This window comes from Phascolarctos cinereus, unplaced genomic scaffold (assembly GCF_003287225.1).
Source record: "Phascolarctos cinereus isolate Bilbo 61053 unplaced genomic scaffold, phaCin_HiC Scaffold_7;HRSCAF=346, whole genome shotgun sequence".
Taxonomy (NCBI): domain Eukaryota; kingdom Metazoa; phylum Chordata; class Mammalia; order Diprotodontia; family Phascolarctidae; genus Phascolarctos; species Phascolarctos cinereus.
The window spans coordinates 146,820,467-146,842,728 of record NW_027556180.1 but is presented as its reverse complement, the minus strand read 5'-3'; the positions used below and the strand labels follow the sequence as shown (position 1 = coordinate 146,842,728).

At 36.6% G+C, this 22,262-nt stretch overlaps 1 protein-coding gene across 1 annotated transcript in view; it reads left to right on the top strand.

Moving 5' to 3' along the window:
• Positions 1-22,262, top strand: part of ABCC4 (ATP binding cassette subfamily C member 4 (PEL blood group)) — a 269,141-nt gene that overhangs the window by 192,650 nt on the left and 54,229 nt on the right. Inside the window, 5 exon segments of the mRNA XM_020965805.2 lie at positions 9,867-10,017; positions 12,979-13,098; positions 15,075-15,185; positions 16,315-16,415; positions 17,955-18,146. Coding sequence (XP_020821464.1) covers positions 9,867-10,017; positions 12,979-13,098; positions 15,075-15,185; positions 16,315-16,415; positions 17,955-18,146 — 675 coding nt within the window.

Sequence of the window (22,262 nt, the reverse complement as noted above, 5' to 3'; positions counted from 1 at the left end):
GAAACTTTGGTCTATAGACCCCAAGTGACTTAACTGAGTCCACCCAGCAATTTCATGACAAAATAAGGTCTTGAACCCAGATATCCTAGTTGCAGGTCCGATGCTTTCAATTATAACATTTTGTTGTTTGAGGCCATCTATGTTTTAATCACTTCCAGAATTCCAATTCCATCTTTCGTGCAACTGCATGATGAACCAGCAGCAATATTCTGCCCAATATTTATTTATTGAAGAGATAATTTCATATTGTCTTATTTTTTTTTCCAAAAATCATTATGTATAAGAACCGAACAAACACCTACATCAGTAAACAACCTGCTGATTGAAAGCTGTGTGCCAAGTTTTGTTTTTGGTTGTTTTTTGGGTTTTTTTTTTTTTACCCCTGAATCATAAGTAAAATCTTGGTATGTTTATAAGCACATAAGTCATATCTACAGCATAATCAATGGTTTAAGGCAATCTGGAAGATTTATACTTATCACAACTTGGAACAGAATTGTTAGGGTCTGACTGACAGCAGAATTAAAAGATTTCTAACTCCTATGAAGTGTTAGAAATCTTAATGATCATGATTTTATTTTATTGAATAAAGTAGACAGTTTTTTTTAACACAAAACTGGCTACTGACTGAGTGAATTCAGTGCTCAAATACATTTTCCACCTCTCTACTATATACAGCCAAAGGCTAGGGGGAAGAAGGGTAACAGAATCTGCAAGCATGGATGTTATGTTTGCCTATAAAGAATACATTTTGCTGCTAACTACAAATAGGTAACATTATGGATTTCACAAAGCCTAGAATCAGAAGAATTAACAGAATCATAGCATTTCAGCCTTGGAAGGGACACTTTAATCAAGGGGGTTTTTAATCTGAGGTCCGTGAACTTGTTTTATAATTATTTTGATAGCTGTATTTCCTATCCATTTTAAGTTTAAAATATTTAAAAATTAAAATTTGTTCAAATATTTAAATTTTAAAATATTATTCTGAGTATGGTAAGCTTCACCAGACTGCCAGAGGGGTCCATGACACAAAATAAAAGATTAAGAACCTTTATCCAGTCTAACCCCTGCTTTTCTCCCCACAAAATGTTAGTTAGCATTATAGAACTTTAAGGTTTACAAATCACTTTACATAAATTTAGCTCATTTTATCTTCACAACTTTGAGTTAGGTGCTATAATTATTTTCCCTTTGGCAGATGAAGATACTATGGCTGAGGTTTAAGGACTTGCTCAGCATCACACAGCTAATAAATGTCTGGTGCAAGATTTGAACCCAGATCTTTTTGATTCTGAGTCCAGAACTCCATTCTATAACTGAGCTTCTTAGAACCCCTACTACAACACACCTGACAGTTTTGGGCTCTTATACTCTGATGAGGTAGCTAACTCCCCTTTATCTCTTAAAGCAGACCATTCCACATTTGGATAGCTTTGATTATTGGGAGGATTTTCCTGACATTGAGCCTAAATTTCCTATTCTATCCATTGCTTGTAGTTCTGCCTCCTGTGGCCAATCAGAACCAATTTCATTCCTTTTCTACATGACAGTCCTTCCTATGCTTGAAGACAAATATCATGTCCCCTCTGAGGGGCCAACTCTCAAGGCCAACATCACTGATTTTTTTTTTAACTAATCCATAAATGGTATGGATTATAGGATTAACGCTATTCTGGTTGCTTTCCTGAATGTTCTCCAGCTTAGAAATGGTCTTTTTAAACTAGGGCTTGTGAACTTTTCAGTGACATGGACCTTCATTACAGTCTTGTAAAGCTTATAGACTTCTTCTCAGAATCATGTTTTTAAATACATAGAATTACAAAGGAAACCAATTATGTTGAAATGCAGTTATGAATTTTTTAAAAAAGTTTATGAAGGGCAGCTAAGATGGTGCAGTAGATAGAGCACTGGCCCTGAAGTCAGGAGGACCTGAATTCAAATGTGACCTCAGACACTTAGTAGCTAACAGGTAGGTCACTGAACTTCTATTGCCCCCCTCCCCCCCAAAAAAAAGTTTATAAACTATAGGTAAGAACCCTTGTAGAGCTTAGACCTTTTTTTTTCAAATGTTATTTGACCATACCAGGGTCTCTGACAAGCACTGAGAATGCAAAGAAAGAAGTCCTTACACTAAAATAGCCTATCTACTAATGGGAGAAGACAATACCTGAAAAGGAGCTGAAAGTGGTTGGAGGGTGGTCTTCTGGAGCCGATTGGAGACAAGGTCAGAACCTAATCTGGGGAAGTCATGAGCTGAACTGGGTTGTGATTGCCCATGACTAGCATAGACTTTTCATCATATGGAGGACCTAACTCGCGGTATTATCAGCATGAGAGGTCAGTCCTCTGGAGCCGAGATAGAGAAGTAGTCTAGGGAGTTAAGTGCTAAACTGAGTTTGAAGTGAACATAGCTAACGTTGATACTTCCTCAACTGGAAGTTTATGGATGAGCTCACCAGTCAGAGGAAGAGATTGTGGAGGTAGAGGTGTTGATTATATTTACACTATCACCTTCTTTTTTGTGGAATCTGTAAGTCTCATTGCAATTGAAGATTACATGTATATTACACATATATTATCATATGGTTTACTCATTGAGCTATCAGAATCTCTTTGGATCTAATCACTGTCTTCTAGGGTTATCTGTCCTTTCTGACTTTATGTCATCTGAAATGTGATAAGAATATTGACCATGCATGATATTTTTTGGTAAAATCTGGGATATTTTTAAAAAACCTAAACTTCTGTGGGAGAGAATGAGAACAGTAACTTTGTACTGATAACTTGACATTTGTATGAGATTTTAGCCATATTTTTTGGCAAGCTTATTAAATAAATCATAGCCAGATTTCATCAGTACTTCATTATTGGTCCTACCTTTAGATTACAACCTACTCATAGTTTCTTATCCTGTGTGGTTCTTACCTACATCTTTACCTAAATTCTCCAAAAATCCTTTAGATCTTTTAACATTTGTTGAGTATTGGTGCCATAGCTGTCTGTCTGTTCTACCTGAATTTCCCTGTGTAACTGGACTATGTCCCTTTCTGATCATACATTTTTATGTTATCTTTTACACTATTTATTTTGTGCAAGTCATCATTGGCAATGTGCTTCAGTCCATTTCTGTCCTCCTAAAATCTCTCCATTGCCTTTCAGGTCATCTCAATTTTGATTGTTTAGAGATTGTGCTATTTCATTATTAACAACCAACATTGTCTCACCAGAATATTGACATTAAAGAGATAGGCTTCTGTGTCATAGCAATTTATGATGAATTCATTGATTAGAAAAAAAATTAAGGAGTAAGGACATGGAGGTAAGCCATGAGTTCATAATCTTTTTTTGTATCATGGACCCATTTAGCTACCTGGTGAAACCTATTGACCACTTCTCAGAACAATGTTTTTAAATAAACAACAAATACAAATGATTTAAAAAAGAAAACAATTGAAATGCATTTATCAACGTGTTTCTTATATGTATATGTGTGTGTATATATGTACATATATATAATATGTGTGTAGTAGTTTGTTTTTCCCTAATTACATTTTAAAATAATTTTTTAACTTTTAAGTTTTGAGTTCTACATTCTATCTTTCTCTCCCTCCTCTCCCCCTTCCCTAAGACAGTAAGCAATCAGATATAAGCTATACTTGTGCAATCATGTAAAACATTTCCATATTAGTCATTTTGTACAGGAAAACTCGAGTAAAAGAAAAAGAATGAAAGGAAGAAAGTGAAAAATAACATGCTTTAGTCTGTATTCAAACAGTTTTAGTTCTTTCACTGAAAGCAGATAATATGCTTCATCATTACTCCTTTGAGATTGTCTCAGATCATTGTAGTGCTAAGGATGACTGTCATTCACAGTTCTTCGTCATACAATATTGCTGTTACTTTGTACAGTTGTTCTCTTGGTTGTGCTCACTTTATTTTGCATCAGTTCATGTAAGTCTTTCCAGGTTTTTCTGAAATTATCATACTTGTCATGTCTTATAGCATAGTAATATTCCGTCACAATCACACCTGTTCAGCCATTCCCCAGTTGATGGGCTTCCATTCAATTTCCAATTCTTAGCCATCACAAAAAGAGCTGCTGTAAATATTTTTGCACAAATAGATTCTTTTCCCTTTTAAAGTAAGTTCACAGGCCCCAGGTTAAGAACCTTTGACCTAAGCTTTTGTCATAGTTTGACAATAGCAAGGAAGTAATGGTGATGACAGCTTGGCCTTGAGCTCTCTGGACATTAGGTTTCAAATAACAAGTTAGATATAATGGAAGGAAGACTCAAGAAAACAAACTCTGAGGGGAAGAACTGTTTACTGTTGTAGGAAATCTGAAAATGCCTGCCTTTTTTCCCTGTACTGTGGATGGTTTTTTTTTAACCAAACACAGCATTGGTACACATATAGACCATTATCATAAAAATTTCCTGATAGTAATAAAGTGGAAAAATAAAGGAAGACAAACAATTGAAATCATGTTTGTTGTACATGCTTGAGTTGTGCCAATATAATAAAAAGGACAATAATATTTCCGTTTACCAATTTAGTGCTGTACCATTGAAACTACCAAGGAGTTTACAGAACAAGACAAAATAATAACATTCATTTGGCATGATGAAGGGTCTAGAATAAAAATGTACAACTAGAACAGTCGCTTATACTAGATAAGCAAGACCCAGAAGGGACTGACAAATCAAGAACACCAGTCATTTATTGAAACGTTCCTATTTGACTAGGGAGTTTGGCAGAAAATAAGCTTACACCATAATCTTATGCCATATATCCCAATAAGTTCTAAAACAACACACTACCTAAATTTGGCTTTACACAGTAGCTCATTTGTTTCTTGCAGCAACCTTGTGAGAGAGTTGCTATTATTTTCCCTATCTTACCTACCTAGTAATTCTCTAGGGCAGGATTCAAACTCAGGTCTTCTTAATTCCAAGTCCCACCCTCCATCTATTGCATCGCCTAGTTGCCTAAATAAAAAAATTCATTGTAAAAAATAAACAGAAGATCACATGGTGGTACCCTTCAAAACTAGAGTGAGAAATATTGACAAAGAGGAAAGAAATAATCATGAAAGATAAGGTAGACAGTTGTGATTGCATGGAATTTTTTTTTTAAGAAAAGCTTTTGCACAAAGAAAATCAGTATAGCTAGAGGAAGAAGAGAAGCTATCAAGTGCAAAATAACCTTTGCTCTAAATATCTGAAATGTAAGTTTGGCATCCAGTATGTGTAGAGTATTTGCATAAATATATGACATGTACATATATGATATGTACATAAGACAAAAATGAAGTGAAGAACTGGTTAATGTCTTAGTTGGACATTGGCGTCATTTTAGCCCCAAAGCTTACTTTCTGTCCCTTACCCTTATTCCTGCTAATAAGCAAATGTAATTATTGAGGAGTTTTTGTTGTTGTTGTTGTTGTTGTTGTTATATATTTGTTTTCCTTGCTTATTTTTGAAATTTTCTCCTTGCTTTTGTGAATAAGTAGGCCTGGATTGTAATGTATCACCTTTCTTCCATGGTCCAGTAGAGAGAGTATAGAATTTCTCATTAACTGTTATAAAGACGTTTGTCACACTGTACTGCTATATTAGTCATATGGCAAAGTTTTAGTTTTTGTTTATTTTCCTATATGGTTGTAATGGTAGATTAATAAGCAGAAATTCTAGGTATTAGTCAGGTATCCACAAAAGAAAATAGGGTTCTGCTGTCACGAAGTCGCTCATTGGTGGCTTCCCTAAAGTAGAATGGCAGAATTTCAGAGATGGAAAAAACCTCGGAAATTGTGGAGCCCAACACATAAGAGCCCACAAGGGTCATCTAGCTTCCTGTTTGAAGATGTCCAATGTATGAGAACCTACTATGTTCCAAGGCAGCTTTTGGACAGGCTTATTGTTTGAAATTCAACTTTTGGACGGGCTTATTGTTTGAAATAGCAAGCTGAAGTTTTTCTCTCTGTTAACTTTTACTCATTGGGAGTTGTTCTATCCTATGGGGCCAGCCTGCTCCCACCCCCCAACAAAACCTAATCTCTCTTCCTTATGAAGACTTTTCAAATACTTTAAACAAATACTTTTGACAGCTTTAACGTCCCCTCCCCAGTCTACTCTTCTGTAGACTAAGAATCCCAAATTCTTTCAATAGTTATGGTTTCCTGGTTGCCCTCTGCTGGATGTGCTCCAGATTACCAGCCTGTCACAGCTGTGCAAGAGATTTTATTTTTGTTTTCATAAGGTTAGAAGTTTTAACAGAGAGGTCTCTGCTTATCTGTACCCTTATCTATTCAGTTTGGTTTGTGAAGGCAAGTACTTTGCCTTTCTGAAGAGTAATCTCACAAGTCTTTGACTACTTTTAGGTAGGAAATCTCTCGGAAAATATTAGAAGTAAAGCCTTTGATCTGAGAATAACTATTTCCATTTATAGCATGTGTTATGAAATGTTTTTCTTTCTTATTTTTCTCATAACAATCCTGAAAAGTAGGCTGCAGAAGTCTTATTATACCCATTTTACAGATGAGAGAGATCGAGATCAAACCACTCAAAAGTGGCATAAGATGGGATTTAAACCCACATATTCTGAATCTGCAGACTCTTAGACCTGCCTTTTACAATACTTGATTTTCTTCAAAATGCAGCTCAACTGCTTCCATCTTAATAAAGCCATTCCTTCAGAAGAATGCAGCTTCCCATTTGTCTGTCCCACATATCACCTAATTTTTTGGGTACATACTGTGAATATAGTTATGTAGGTGTAGGTGTAATCTCCCTAACTCCCATCCATTGCAACCGTTTGAAGGCAGTCCCCATTTCTCTTCTGTCTCTGTGCACCAGGCACAGACTTAAGTACGTTGTTAATAAATAATAAGTGCTAACTGGTGCTTTTTTCCCCCAGTGACCATACTTGTACCATGTGGTCTAACAGTGACTCTTAGGAACAGGTCTGAATCATCTGGGTCGTGTGGATCTATTGTTATTTTAATAGTCTTTGTAGCATCTAATGAGTTTAACCTGGAATCTGGCCTAAGGGATTTTCCATTGTCAGACAAGTAGCCTGGAAATTAAGGGCTTTTTGGAGCCAGTGGGGAGCTTGATTATATAACTTGAGAGGAGAATATGAGATTGGTTTCAGAAAAGCAGTCTTTGGGTGGTTGGGAGATAATTTTATCAAAGTCCCTTCTTCTCTTTTACAGTTCTGTTTTGTTTTGTTCCTTCAGAGTATATGTAGGTAGCTAGCTTTGAATGTTACTTGCCTCACTTCATCTATCTTCCACCATTAAATTCTAGAAGAAAGTCCTGTGTAATTTTGTTTTCCTGGGGGTGACTTTCTCAGATCTGGTCCCTTGAAAAGGACCTAATTTTGACAATATATTTATTCCTAGGTATCAAAAAAGGGCGATTTCATACTTATATACTACTTTGCCTGAGACTTTGGCTAGATATTTTAATATAACCTCTTGGGTACTCCTCATCCAAAGGGGTCAGAAGTTTTATTGTTTTGCTCATTTAAGGCAGGCTTTAAGAATGGTCTTAAATTTAAACCTGGATAGGAACACTAATCCAGGAGTTAGTAGACCTGTATTCTAATTCTCCCACTAACTTTGGGCAGGTCACTTAATTTCTTGGTGCCTTACTTAGTTTCTCATCTGCAAAATGTAAACTGCAATCCATGCGCTCTTATCTGGAAAAATTGTTGTAAGGATCAAATGAAATAATGGATCAGTAATAGCCCCTGGGTACCCAGTCACACATTTACTGACCCAGAACCCAACACTCTTGTCTCATTTTGTTTTAGTTTTTAAAGACAACACATTCGGTACTGCCTTCTGTCATCATAGGATATGAGGGAATAGAAGTCCAGTAAACTGGTACTCAGCTGTTCAGGGACTGACAAAATCTCACCTTTGTGATTCAGAGTCTTCCAGGCCACCACTCCATGTCCTTTACTCCTCATCTACATTGGTTTTTGGTGGGTGGACTCTTTTCTGGCCCTTGCCTTTCTACACAGTGTTATGCTTAGTGTTTGTCAGATTAAAATTAATTGAAATAGATTGAAAGCACCAGTCCTCTGAGTCCCATTTCTGCCCTCTATCCTCTTAGGAAAAAAAAAACGCTAAACAAAAAACAGCTACACCAATAGTTTCCAACCTTCTCTTTGAATATGATGGCCTGTTTTTTAACTTGCAGATTAACTTGAGAAAATACGTGATAAAAACCTGCTGAGAATTCAGTAATATTTATATAGGCTTACCTTGGAGATATTGTGGGTTCTGATCCATATCACCACAAGAAAGTGAATATTGGAATAAAGCGAGTCACACAAAGTTTTTAGTTTACCACTGCATATAAAAGTTGTTTACAGTATACTATAGTCTACTAAATGTGCAGTAGTATCATGTCTAAATAAATAATATACATACCTTAATTTTAAAAATATTGCTAAAAATGCTAATTATCATCAGAGCCTTCAGCAAGTTGTAATCCTTTTGTGGAGGATCTTGCCTGCATGTTGATGGCTGTTGACTGATTAGGGTGATGGTTGCTAAAGGTTGGAATGGCTGTGGCAATTTCTTAAAATAAGACAGCACTGAAGTTTGCCATATTGATTAACTCTTCCTTTCATGAAAGATTTCTCTGTAACATGTGATGCTGTTTGATAGCATTTTACCCATATTAGAGCTTCTTTCAAAATTGGAGTCAGCCCTCTCATACCCTGCCACTGCTTTATCAACTAAGTTTACGTAATATTTTTCAATATTATTGTGTCTCGGAGAATAGGGAGGCCTGAGGAGAGGGAGAGGTACCAGAGAATGACCAGTTGATGAAGTAGTCAGAACACACAAAACATTTAGCAATTAAGTTTACCATCTTATATGGGCATGATTTGTGCCTCCCCAAAACAATTACAATAATAATATCAAAGACCACTGGAAAAGTTTGAAATATTGTGAGAATAACCAAAATGTAACACGGAAACACAACGTGAGCACATGCTGTTGGAAAAATGGTGCCTACAGACTTGCTTGACACAGTGTTGCCATAAACATTCAGTTTGTTTAAAAAAAAACCCATACAATATCTGCAAAGCAGAATAAAATGAGCTATGCCTGTACTTTACTGAAAGCAACTAAATTTATATGTTCATTTTTATTTTATTCATCATAAGAGCATACTCAGGAATTTGCTTATTATACTGCTCCTATTGTATGACTTTTGGGTACCAAATAAGGATCAAAATTACAATGCTTGGTGTGCATATAGATTTGTGGACCCCTTGAAATGCGTCCAGCTCCCTTCAGTCTTTATTCTACAGTAATAATAGCAGTTGTTAGTGTTGTTAATAGCTAACATTTATGTAGCGCCTAACTGTGCACTGTGCTAAGCATCTTGCAAATATTATTTCACAATGGTCAGGCACCACCCTATACCTCCTGCCTTTAATTTGTTTGTTGTTCAGTCATGCCTAAGTCTTCATGACCTTATTTGGGATTTTCCTGGCAAAGAGTATAGATGAGGAAACTGAGGCAAACAGGGATAAGTGACTTGCCCAGGGTCACATGCCTAGTAAATGTCTGAGGCCAGATTTGAACTCAGGAAGATGAATCTTCCCAACTCCAAACCTGGCCACCTAGCTCCAAATTTTACAAAACTTTAATTTGTACTATTTATTATATTCCATTACCTTCATAGACAAGGGTTTTCTACTCACAAGCCTTTCTGGCAAAAGATTTTTGTCCAGCCATAGGATGTTAAATAAATAACCATTATCATGGTCCTAAATGATAAGATGACCTACAAAATGCTCTTCTTAATAACCAGTCACATTTGTTGTTACTGTTTTAGACATTTCTGCAGGTAATTTGCGTGGTAGCCGTGGCCATAGCTGTGATCCCATGGATTGTGATCCCTTTATTTCCACTTACTGTCGTTTTCATTTTTCTTCGACGATACTTCTTAGAAACATCAAGAGATGTGAAACGTCTGGAATCTACAAGTGAGTAAAGAAAATCTCAGTTAAGATGACCTAATAGAATCGATTTGAGACTAATCTGTAATTTAAGGGACATAGAGCATTCTGCTTATTTTAACTTGTAAAATTAGTCTTCCCACATCTTTCTTAAAGCAATATTAGTTCAAACCTCGGGCCGTAGAGATAGACAAGGATACTGGTAAGAGGGTTAAGTAATTTCAGTGATCCTGGGATGGGTGAGGAAGTAATGAAGAATATATTCTAAAAAATAAGCATTTTATTTTGGGTGGGATAAAATTCAGTCAGTGAGGAGAAAGAGAAGAAAGAATACAGTTGTTCATATTAACTGGGGTTCACAGGCTAGTCTTATGTCCCAGGCAACTCTTAAGGACTATTAATTATGGAAGAGTTGCTGTTTAGGCATTCGTAGAAGTCTCCAAACTGGAATTCCTTACATGGATGCCATTTTTAAAAATCTACGTATTATATTGTTCCATTTCATGATAATCAAGCACTTTTTGACAAATAGTTTAGAAAATACTGTCATTAGCCACCATTTGTTTATAGCAAAAAGTCATCTACTTCCCTTAGATAGTGCTGTTCACACTTGATGGATTGTCAAGGATTAACAGGAAGTGACGTAGTTGGATATCTTTTATTCATATATCATATCAAAATTATATGTACAACGCCTTTGATCTTGAGTACTGCAGTATTTTTTTTTCATTTTGGGGGTTAAAATGCAAAACGGAATTTCCTAATTTAATGTACTTCCTTGTTTGGGAAAAGAAAAATTAAAAGCAGAGAATGTACTAGGATTTTTTTAGTCATATGTTATTACAAGTTCAAAAAGATCTTTCTCTTCCTTGGTTAGTTGCAATTATTATGTAGCAGGTGCTAGGCAATATAGAGAGACTAAACAGTAAGTTATTAGCAGTTCTGAGTTTCACCTGGATCAACATTTAAACATCATATCATTCTTGTTGGGTTTTCCTCACACTTGAAATGGGCCTTGAAATAATATCCTCAAAAGAAATAGCAGAGCAGAGAGGATAAATTTATAATTTACTAAGCTAATTAGTATAGTAAACTCTCCATTTTCAAATGGGTGGAGCTGTGCCATAACTTGGAAATCATAGAAGAAGAAACTAAGGGGATAATCTATAAATAATAATAATATGTAAATAAAATAAGGGAATGCTTCTATAAGGAATTGGCTCATAAAGCCTTTTAATAAACATTAATTTTCTTTTTTTTGTGTGATTTTCTATATTAGTCTTCAACTACTACTTATGCAACATTCAGGAATCAGATCCTAAAAATAACTTAAGCAGTTTCTTCCCTTTTTCTTTCCTGATTAATGATTTGGTAAAATCCATACAATCCTGAACTTCTTTACAGAGACTCCAAAAGACTTGTGTAGATATTCCTTCCTACAATGCAAGTCACAACACATCCATGATTGCCTCTCATGTGCCATTCTCTTCCCATCTTCCTAAGTTTGTCACAAGGTGACTATCCAGAGATTTGGGACCCTTCTTTGATTTCTCTTCACTTTGCACTGATATGGATGGAGCCTAGAGGTTATTCTTAGATGGAAACTGTCAATCTGTCCTCGAAAAACCTATTCTTCTTATAAACAACTCAGTATTTTCCTAGATTTCTCTTTTTTTTTTTTTGCTTTTTTTAGTAAGGCAGTGGGGTTAAGTGACTTGCCCAGGGTCACACAGCTAGTAAGTGTCAAGTGTCCGAGGCAGGATTTGAACTCAGGTCCTCCTTACTCCAAGGCCAGTGCTCTATCCACTGTGCACTTAGCTGCCCTACCCCCCAACTTCTCTTCTTTGTAGATATACAAGTATAAGGATAATTAAAACCAGCATTCTGTACTTCTCCCCAGTGGTTACTTACTATCGGATAGGATAGTAATGACTGTGAGATTTTGCTATTGAAAAGATAGAGGTCACATGCTAATCTGCCTTGACAAACTTTATTTATGGTCTCACTGATGAGAGAGAATGCAAACCTGTAGCTGAATCATGCCAGTTTGGTAGCATGCTAGAGTCTGATGTGCTAAAGGAATGAGAGTTGTTAAACAGTATTTGGAAAGCAAATCTTTCTTAGAATAGATGAAAGATACAATCTGCCAAGTGACATGACATCAACTCCCTAGCCAAAATGAATTTCTATAGAATGGAAGAACTTCTTAGGGTTTTTCATGTTTATGAGCCCTGGCCCTGCAATTAAGCCTACATTCCAATACTGAAAATGTGCAAGGAACGTCATGTGCTATGATGAAGAACAAATGACAGGACTGAATTTCCAGCTATGCAGTCATAAAAGCATTCCCAGGTCTCCTGGAGTTAAAGTCGGGATTCCTAAAAGCCATCTCTGCTGAGCAGGTCATGTGAGAACAGAATCGAGTACAATACCTGGGTACCCCTTTCAGAGTGACCTATAAAGAGACTATTCAAGCATAGTCTGCACAAAGGAAGAGCTCCTCAGATGCACTCAAGTGATGAAAAATTACTCCAAATCGCAAAAGCACCGTTCCAGATGGATTTTAATTTGCAATTGAAGGTCATTTGAACAGATATTGGACCAAGACTTTCAATTCCAGATGTTCCAAGTGACAACTGTTTTGCCCAAAGGTTGAGGAATAGACTTACAAAATAAATCCTGAAAGCAGAGCAAGCTGCCTCTTTATCTTCATTTGCACCCAGGACTATTCTCTGACAGGTTTGATTCACAAACTAAAAACTTCACTTGGTTTAGAAATTGCTTTTAGGTTTGTATTCTCTCCACGTTACTTTAGTCAAGTCACTCAGCCTCCCCAGTTCTTAGTTTCTTCTCCTATAAAATTGAGGGGTTGAACAAAATGATTGCTAAGAAACCTTCCAGTTCTCTAGATTCTGTGACTGGTGGGACTGAGCAAGTGAACATGGCATTATTCTGCCTGAATGAGTTGTTTCTCTTTTTGCTTTGCAGCTCGGAGCCCAGTATTTTCCCACTTGTCGTCTTCTCTTCAAGGGCTTTGGACCATCCGGGCATACAGAGCTGAGCAAAGATTCCAGGAATTATTCGATGCTCATCAGGATCTTCATTCAGGTCTGTACATCTTTGGGAATGTTCTTGTAAAGGATGAATGATTTACCACCTGTTCAGGTTGTGACCTCCCCACCCTGGTGGCCTTCACTCTTTCCTAATTTGAGAGCTGACATATTTCCCTTTGTCCTTTTCTTCCTACTGCTAGCTTTCTTCTCCCTTTTCTGTGCCTTCCTTCCCTCCTTTTCTCTGCTATCCCTCTTCACCTTTGACGTGCCTTCCTTTCCCTTCTCCTTCACTGTTTTTAATATTACTTTCCATAGTCAGAGTTTTCTTCTTTCCTTCCAATTTCTAGCACCCCTTTTCCTGTTTCTTAGAGTATTAAGAATAGTTTACATCCATATATTTTTCCTCCTTCTATGTGCTGTGTCAGCTGTTTTCAGTCACCACAAGCTGTCTTCCTATGTAATACATTTCCCTGTAGGAGGCAGCTTCTGAAAAACTAGAGAAAATACATTTAGTCTCTTCGAGAATATTATCTTATTTGATCTCTGTGACAAACTTATGATGTTAGGAATTAAGTATTACAATCTCACTCTAACTTACAAAGAAACTGAGGCTCAGTAAGATGATTTTCCTAAATTAGTAAATGGAACATCCAGAATCTTCCAATTCTTGACAGCCCATAGCTCTTTCCCATTGTACCATACTGTGTCTTGAATACTTGTATGTTTAAATGTATACTGGACATCATTTTTGCGGTCAATCAATAAACACAATTTATTAAGTACCTACTCTGTGCCAGGCATCACTGAGTCACTTTTGTGTGAGGCTCCAGGACCCCTACAGGCCTCAAAATGATAAAAAAGTATAACCAAGCTCTATAAGTATAAACAATCAAGCTCTAAAGATAAAAATTTAGTTCCTGAATCTTTTATACACTTGATGTCCCACATGCATTAATCTCTATATCACTGACTTTCAGTCCTTGACAAAATTTCAAAATATCTGCCAGCCTGTACTTAGTAATCACCATCCCAAAAGAAAACCATAGGATATAAAAATAAAAATGATTTGTATGTAAACTTTCAAACTCCATTATTTACTGTTTGTTTGTTTTTTCAGAATGGTATGTAGTACTAACAAAATGGTAACACAAAATGGCCTTATTGGTCCTTCAAGTACCCAGTAGTATATGCATGGTAGTAACAGTGGTTCTGACTGTTTTGGAGGAGACAAAGAATGCTTCCTTACCCCTGAGAAGTTACATTCAAAATGGGAAGATGTGTCAAGGCAACTTCTTACAAAGTGCCATAATTCGTGATAAACACTTTTGGCAAAAAAATCGTTAAGATTAACTCTTGATTTAATAAAATCTTGGTTTGGATTTTGTGTAGCTATGTAACCATGAGCAAGTCACTTAAGTGACTCTTATTTGCTCACCTCCAAAATGCGGATAATAATATTGCTTGGCGGTGTTGTGAGACTTAAATAAGATAATGTATGTAAAGTGCTGTGCATACCTTAAAGGCTATATAAATTGGAGTTATTACTATTATTATTCTCCAACCCACTCATTTTGTGGGTGAAGGTGCATGAACTGACTTGTAGCCAGTGAATGGCAAAGGCTGTTCCAGAGTAGAGTGAAAGAATATGTGACGCCCAAGTTCAATATTCTTTCCACTCTTTTTAGCTTACTCAGAAAGCTCGGATTTTTATTATGCAACTGTGACTTCTGTTAATGACCTTTCAGTTGAATCTTGCGATGCACCCATTATAAAAGGCCTTTCACCATTTGACATGATTCAGACCATATATATTGCCTTGCGTTACTTAGCATTTTACCGTCTTCTGAGGTCCCTCACATTTGCCAGCCATGTCTGTGTATCTAATATTGAATGACTTGTGCCACTCCGTGCTAACGTCCTAGAAAGCCTATGTATCTTTTGTAGCCCAGTCACGTAAAATATTCTCACACTTTATTTACATCTAATTCTTGATTATTTATTCATTATTCCCATTATGGTTTATACATTTAGAGGCTTGGTTCTTATTTTTGACTACATCCCGATGGTTTGCTGTACGTCTGGACGCCATCTGTGCCATCTTTGTTGTAGTCACTGCCTTTGGTTCCCTGGTTCTAGCCCAAAGTAAGTACAGATGGGATGAACTATTTATGGTATGATGACAATTTATGGCTGTGTTTACAGTTACTCAGTGAAACTCCCGCCTCCATATTGAAATTCAAGTCCTGTACTGTTTGGTTTTTCATGGATTGCTACTAAAACACTGAAGAAGTGTTATATTAAATGTGAGGCATGGATGTGGTTCGGGTAGATGAACTACTTTGTGGTCTGTCTTTTCCTTTTATCTTTCTTTGATTTGATGAAGGCAACCAAACACAAACTGAGTGCACTGGCAGATGGAATATTTATAGAAGTGACTGTTTGGAGATGGAGGAAGAAGAGTCAAGCCAGTACTGCTTTAGTCCGGATCATTCTCCTGCTTAAAGAGCTCCCTGTTGTGGGCTTCCATTTGCCTCAGTGGTCAAATGAAAACTCTTCCTTCTGTCATGTAAAACCTTTCATAATTTGGCTCCAGCCTGTCTTTTAAGACTTAATATATGTTACTCTCCCTCATGCATTTTACATTAATGCCAAATTAGCCTTCGTGTCATTCCCTTTACACCACAATCTACCTCCTGCCTTTCTGCTCCTTTGTACAGAATGTCTTCCATGCCTGGATTACTTATTCCCACTTACTACTAGAGGCCTTTTCCTGCTTTCCCCTGTATTGTTATTGCCCACAGTGGCCCTCTTCACCACCACATCACCCTGTGGTTTTTTTTGTATCTGTATCATACTGTGTCTGCCTAGTAGAAAAAAAAGTTCTTTGAGGATAGGTACTATCGCATTGTCTATGTATCACCAGTATCTAGTACAGTTCTCAGACTAGAGTAGGAATTAAAGTTCAAGTTGCACGATTATTTTTAAAAATAATTATACTTTATCTTAACATGAATTTTTTTTAAAATTTTGAGTTCCAGAGTATCTCCCTCCAGTCCCTCCCCCACCCACTGAGAAGGCAAGCAATGTGATTGTATGACTACTTTAAAAAACAGAAACGTGATAGTCATAAATAATATTTACAGATATATTTGTGATTGAAAAAAAGCTTCTATTTGGAATCTTTCACTTGTATGTGAGATAGGTGAAATAACTGGGCTTTGATTTGATAATCTTGAATTGATTTTATCTCCTTTTCTTCCTCATCCTTTAGCTCTGAATGCTGGACAAGTTGGGTTGGCCTTGTCCTATGCCATCACTCTCATGGGAATGTTCCAGTGGGGAGTTAGACAAAGTGCCGAAGTTGAGAATATGGTAATATTTATCTTTACATTCTTAGTCTTTTCAAGTTCCCTTGCTATTAAGTGACATAAAAGCATTTCTTGTTGAAAATATTAAAACTGTTATTTTTACATTGTGGCTAACAGAATTTTTTAGATCCTTCTTCCATCTGTTTAAAGTTAATGCACAATAAAATGTAATACATCTTTTTCTCAGTCTTCTGTGTGCTATGTCAGCAGGTTTTAGATTCGTCACAAACTGCCTTCAGATGTAATAAATTTCTCTGTAGGAGGCAGGTTCTGAAGTACTAGTAAGGTTATTGCTAAGTCTTTTAGAAAACTATGCTTTATTATTTCTTAATGAGGTGGTCCTCTTTTCTGATACAGAATGATCCAATATTTTGAGCTTATGTTCAGGGGGGAGGTGATTTTCCAGTTTTTGAATTATGGTATTTTTTAAGTTTTAGCATTTCCACTGGAAGATTAGGAAAGATTAGGAAGAAATGTTGAGTTGGCTATTCCATTACAATAAGAGGTTGCTGAGGGTTGAAGTGAAGTCTCAGATAGTACCTGGTTTTAACAAGATATGCTATCACTGTCTTTGACATGACTACAGATTACTAGGTGGTGAATGCCCACCTTCTCTTTGAGACTAAGGGTGTCAAATCATCAGCTGTCTCAAATCATTGAATGAGGGGCAGCTAGGTGGCACAGTGGATAGAGCACCGGCCCTGAAGTCAGGAGGACCTGAGTTCAAATGCGGCCTCAGAGCAAACACTTGACATGTACTAGCTGTGTGACCTTGGGCAAGTCACTTAACCCCAATTGCCTCACTAAAAGGAAAAAAATCATTGAATGAATCAAACCCCTGCAATGACTAAGGGATCTCTGACTTTTTTCTGTTACACTAGAGATGACTTTATAATACATTTTCAGAGCCTTAGAGATGGAATACTAACTTGAAAATATAGGACAAGTTGGACATTGAATGTAACATAAGATCATCTTCTAATTTTCCATCATGCTTACCATGTTTAAATCATTTACAGGCCTAGGTTGTTTTTCCCTGTTAAATATAAGGTCATTTGAAGATAAAGTTGTTATTTAGATATGAACATCTTATTTTAGTAATTTTTTATTTTAATGGCATAAATTTTTGATTCATATTAGTTTGGTAAAATGATACAAATTAATCATTTTTAATGACATAAATTTAGTTCATTGAAAACTATATTAGTCGCCAGTGGCCAGAAAATAGGTTATATTCCTCTTAGAAAGTCTAATTTAGGAATAATCTTCTTACCTATAAATTTGGCCTACTGATCATTTCCCCGCAGTCTTCAAATGGAATATAAAAAAACAAAAACCTCCTGCACACCATTGTATTTGGCAGATTGTTTTGAACTCTTAATTTATACAAATAGATACTTTTGCTACAACTTAATTGTCTGATAGCCAGCTAGTAATTTTTTTAAAAAAAAGTAATTATGTAACCAACTACCTTTGCCAAATTAAAAGAATACTGTTGGCCTAGACTAACTTTGGTGTTTACATCTTCATATTTGTCTTTTAGATGATATCTGTAGAAAGAGTAATGGAGTATACAGATCTTGAAAAAGAAGCCCCATGGGAATCCAAGAAACGACCGCCACCAGACTGGCCACATGAAGGAGTGATCGTCTTTGATAATGTCAATTTCACTTATAGTTTGGATGGACCCGTGATATTGAAGCACTTGACTGTGCTTATTAAATCAAGAGAAAAGGTATGTGTTAATGCCTTCTTTCCTTTTCAACAGTAAACATGTCACATCTTTTCCACTTTTCAGTGTCATCCAATCTTCATTCCTCCATAGGCACAATTAGGCGGTTAATATCTTATTAAAAACTGCTCTGGAAGCAGAACACACCATTGTGGGCCATCATTTTCTTTTCTGCTGGCATGATCTGAATCTTGATTTCAGTTGCATTATGCCTCATGATAATATTTAATTTAATTGGACAAACATTTGTCAGATGGGTATTGTTTTGTATCATATACTGTTACATGAGAAATAAGACACAGATTTTGATCTCGACAACTTCAAAATCTGTGGGCTAGTAGAGGATCTAAGACGGGTATTCTAATAACCTAGAATATGTTAAGTATATAGGCCATGTTCCAGGTGCTGCTGAGATCCAAGGAGAAGCAGAGATAAAGGGTTTAAGGGAATGCTAGGACTTGAAACGTGAGAAGTGTATCAGCAGATAAGGAGAGGGAATGGAAGTATATTACAGGCATAGGATGAATGAATAAAAGAAAAGAACATTTTTCAAGCATTTTTTATGTGCAAGGCACTGTGCTAATTGATAGTAATACAAATACAAAAGCTAGTCAATCCTTGGCCTTACATTTTGAAGCTCAAAATCTGATAAGAAGAGACCATGTAGCGTTGCAGTGGCCAACAAACTATGTTTTGTTCTCAGATGTCTCAAGACTGGTGAGTGGAACAACAGGGCAGTTGGTTGACGTGCCCTTTCCAAAAGCAATTATTGTATTGATTTGAGTGCAGTTCCCTAAGGAAGAAGTCACATAGAGGGATTACTAAAGATGGCTGGCATGAAGATCACTTGTTTAGTCACAAAATCTTCCCTTATCCATAATTCAGGATGGCCATTTCTTCCTTGCTCCTCTAATTTATGATATAACTTTATATGTGAATTATATATTCCAACTTTTATGTTGGAACTTATCTTGGTATATGATGTGAGAGGTTGGGGGAAAATTGTAGGGAATGTAAATTGTCTACATGAGTGATGGGTTGCATGTTTGATTAAGAGTTTAATGAGATAAAGCTGAGAAGATATGTCAAGGCCAAGTTGTAGAAAACCTGGAATTGGAGCTAAGGGTTTTGGAATTCACTGGGGAACTACTCAGATTTTCTGAGTATGGAAATGATGTGATCAGAGTTCTGCAACTGGAACATTACTCTGCTGTAGTTGTATAGGGTACATCAGAGTTATGGTAGCTTGGAAAAGTCTATTGCAATAGCTGGCAATAGGTAACTAAGGCATTACTGGGGAAGGTGATTTGGAAATGGAGCAGGGGAAAGTCACAATGGGGAAGATGATGTGAAAGAAATTAAAGACTTGACATCTGATGTTATATCCTTAGACAGCACTTTGTTCTGCATCTCTTTAATGTGCCATGTCTTGTGTCATTATCTGTGCATATGTCTTACTTTACTGCTAAATGTAAACTACCAAATGGCAGAAACAATGTATTTTCTAAGCTCTATATCTTTCCCAGTACGTAGCTAGGTAGTGCAGTGGCTGGAGCTCTAGGCTTAGGAGTCAGGAAGACCAGAATTCAAATCTAGCATCAAATATTTACAAGGTATGGGAATCATTTAACCTCAGACTGCTTCAGTTTCCTTATCTGTAAAATGGGGATAATAGCACTTAGATGCTTGTATAAAATAATAAAAATGGTATAACATTTATCATAATGATGACATAATGTTTGTAAGGAGCTTTGCTAGCAATTAATCATTATTATGTAGTACAGTACTCTGCATACAGTAGCCATTTTCATATGTCTGTCAAATTGTTGAATTTGATTAGATTTTTAACATTGTTTTTTAGTCCATATAGGATAGTATTATGTACATAATAGGCAGCAGCTAGGTGGTACAATGGTTAGAGTGCCAAACCTGGAATCAGTAAGACTCATCTTCCCAAATTCAAATCTGACCTCAGACACTTAGTAGCTGTGTGACTCTGGGCAAGTCATTTAATCCTGTTTGCCTCAGTTTCTTCATCTCCAGTATTTTTGCTAAGAAAAACCCAAATGGGGTCGCAAAGAGTTGAACACAATCGAAATGACTCAACAACAACAAATTTACATAATAGGAATTTTTAAATGTTTGTAGAATGAATAAATGAATGATGATATGCTGATATGACATAGTAAGGTAACAGAGGCTTACCCCCATATAACTAGAATCACCCATTGCCAAGGTATAAGTTTATAATTATTTTTAAAGGTAGTCTTCTTAAGCCCTTCCTCTTCATACGGACCCGTTTTGTGTACTAGATCAGCGATTTAATGAACGACATGCCTCATTGACATGAAAATATGAATGCAGTGCTGAGTTCCTTAACGGCACTCAGCAAACATGGATATAGAGAGTCTCAGGACAGAAAAAAGGTTAATGATGTTGGTTCAAATGACTTTGAAATGCTGTTACTTTTATTGCCAGAAGGAACCTTGTGCTTACTTAGGAGCATCGCTTTAGAGCTGGAAAGTTCCATGGAAATCATTTGGTCCAACCTGATTTTACTGATGAAATCAAGACCGGGAAAGTTCAGTGGCCAGCCTAAGGTCACACAGGTACATAGGCCAGATCCAACCTGAGCTCCTTCAACTCCAAACATAGCTTTCCTTCCTCTCATGCAGCCTTCTTCAGCATCAAGTTTAACTGCGTGTTTTTTTAATGTGACTTTTAAGCTACCAATGAGGCAATAATATGTGAACTGCCTAAAGAAACCCCATTACATAGAGATGCATAAGAAACATTAGAAGCTGGCCTCAAATTTGTATTCAGAAAACTTAAAAGAAATTGCTGGATTACCTGAGATTTTAAAAGGTTTTTGGGAAAATTGAATTGTAAGACCCTGAGTTATAATGTTACAATAACTTGACTTTTGATTTGTTTCTTGGGTCTGTTAGCAATATCAGATTTAGCTCCATTTATTTATCTAGAAATATTATACAGGAGCTTTAGTTATAAAAGAATTTTTGCAGTAGCTATGTCTTCATGCTCTCCCCCCTCTCTCCTTCTCTTCTTCTCCTTCCCTCTCTCCCTTTCTCCCTCTTCTTCTCCATCTCCCTCTCCGTCAGTCTGTCCCTTTGCTCTTTGTTCATAATAACCTGGTGAAGTAGGAGATGAGCAATATTATCCTCATTTTCCAGATGAGGAACTAAGACCTGGACTTGACCATAGACACACCGCTATTAGAATGTTTCAGAGTGAGACTTTGAACCATGGTTTTCTAATGTAAGTATAGATGTTATACAAGCTCTTACATCTCACATAGGACTATATGGTTAATGAAGCTCTTTGCTCACAATAACCTGATGAAGTAGTGAGAATGAGCACTATTGTCCTCATTTTCCCAATAAGGAACTGAGGCCCCGACTTATCCATGGTCACACACCAAGTATGTTTCAGAGTGAGACTTTGAATCATGATTTTCTAACCCTTAGGTCCAGAGTTCTTTCTACTCTACCAAACTGATTCTCATAGAAGCCTTTTCTCAGCCTGTTATCACCTCTAATAGATGGTATAAAGGTTGAAAATAAATCAGCATTTTCTATGACTCTCCCACAGTGGATTGTTATTTGCTCTTGCAAAGGTGCTGTTATGATTGTTTAAGTTAGTAGTCTCTGTATCTCGTCCTGTAGTTGTCACAACATGCTGTGTGGATGTTAGAGACCATGGACCTTTTTGTATAGAGTTGTGCTGATTACAGTAACCCTAAAATAAGGAAACTAAAAAGGCACTTTGGAAGATAAGAAGTTACTTGCATATGTGATCAGCATGGTTCACGCTGAAACCAGTTAGGTCCTTGCGAGCTCTTTTGCCTTTGATGAGTTGGAAAAGCAGAGAAATCCAGTAGAACCAGTTCCCATTTGGGCAGGGTTCTATTTATTTATTGTACTTACCCGAAGTCATAAGTAACAATCCTAGTGATTTCAAATAGGCCTAAATGTTTTTCTGCGTTTGGGCGTGGCCACTCTACCATTTATGGACAAGCTGATTTCTACATAGGAGCCACTAATCTGTATTCAAGGCACTTATATCTAGATATACGTTTCTCTGTGAACTCATTTTTAAGAA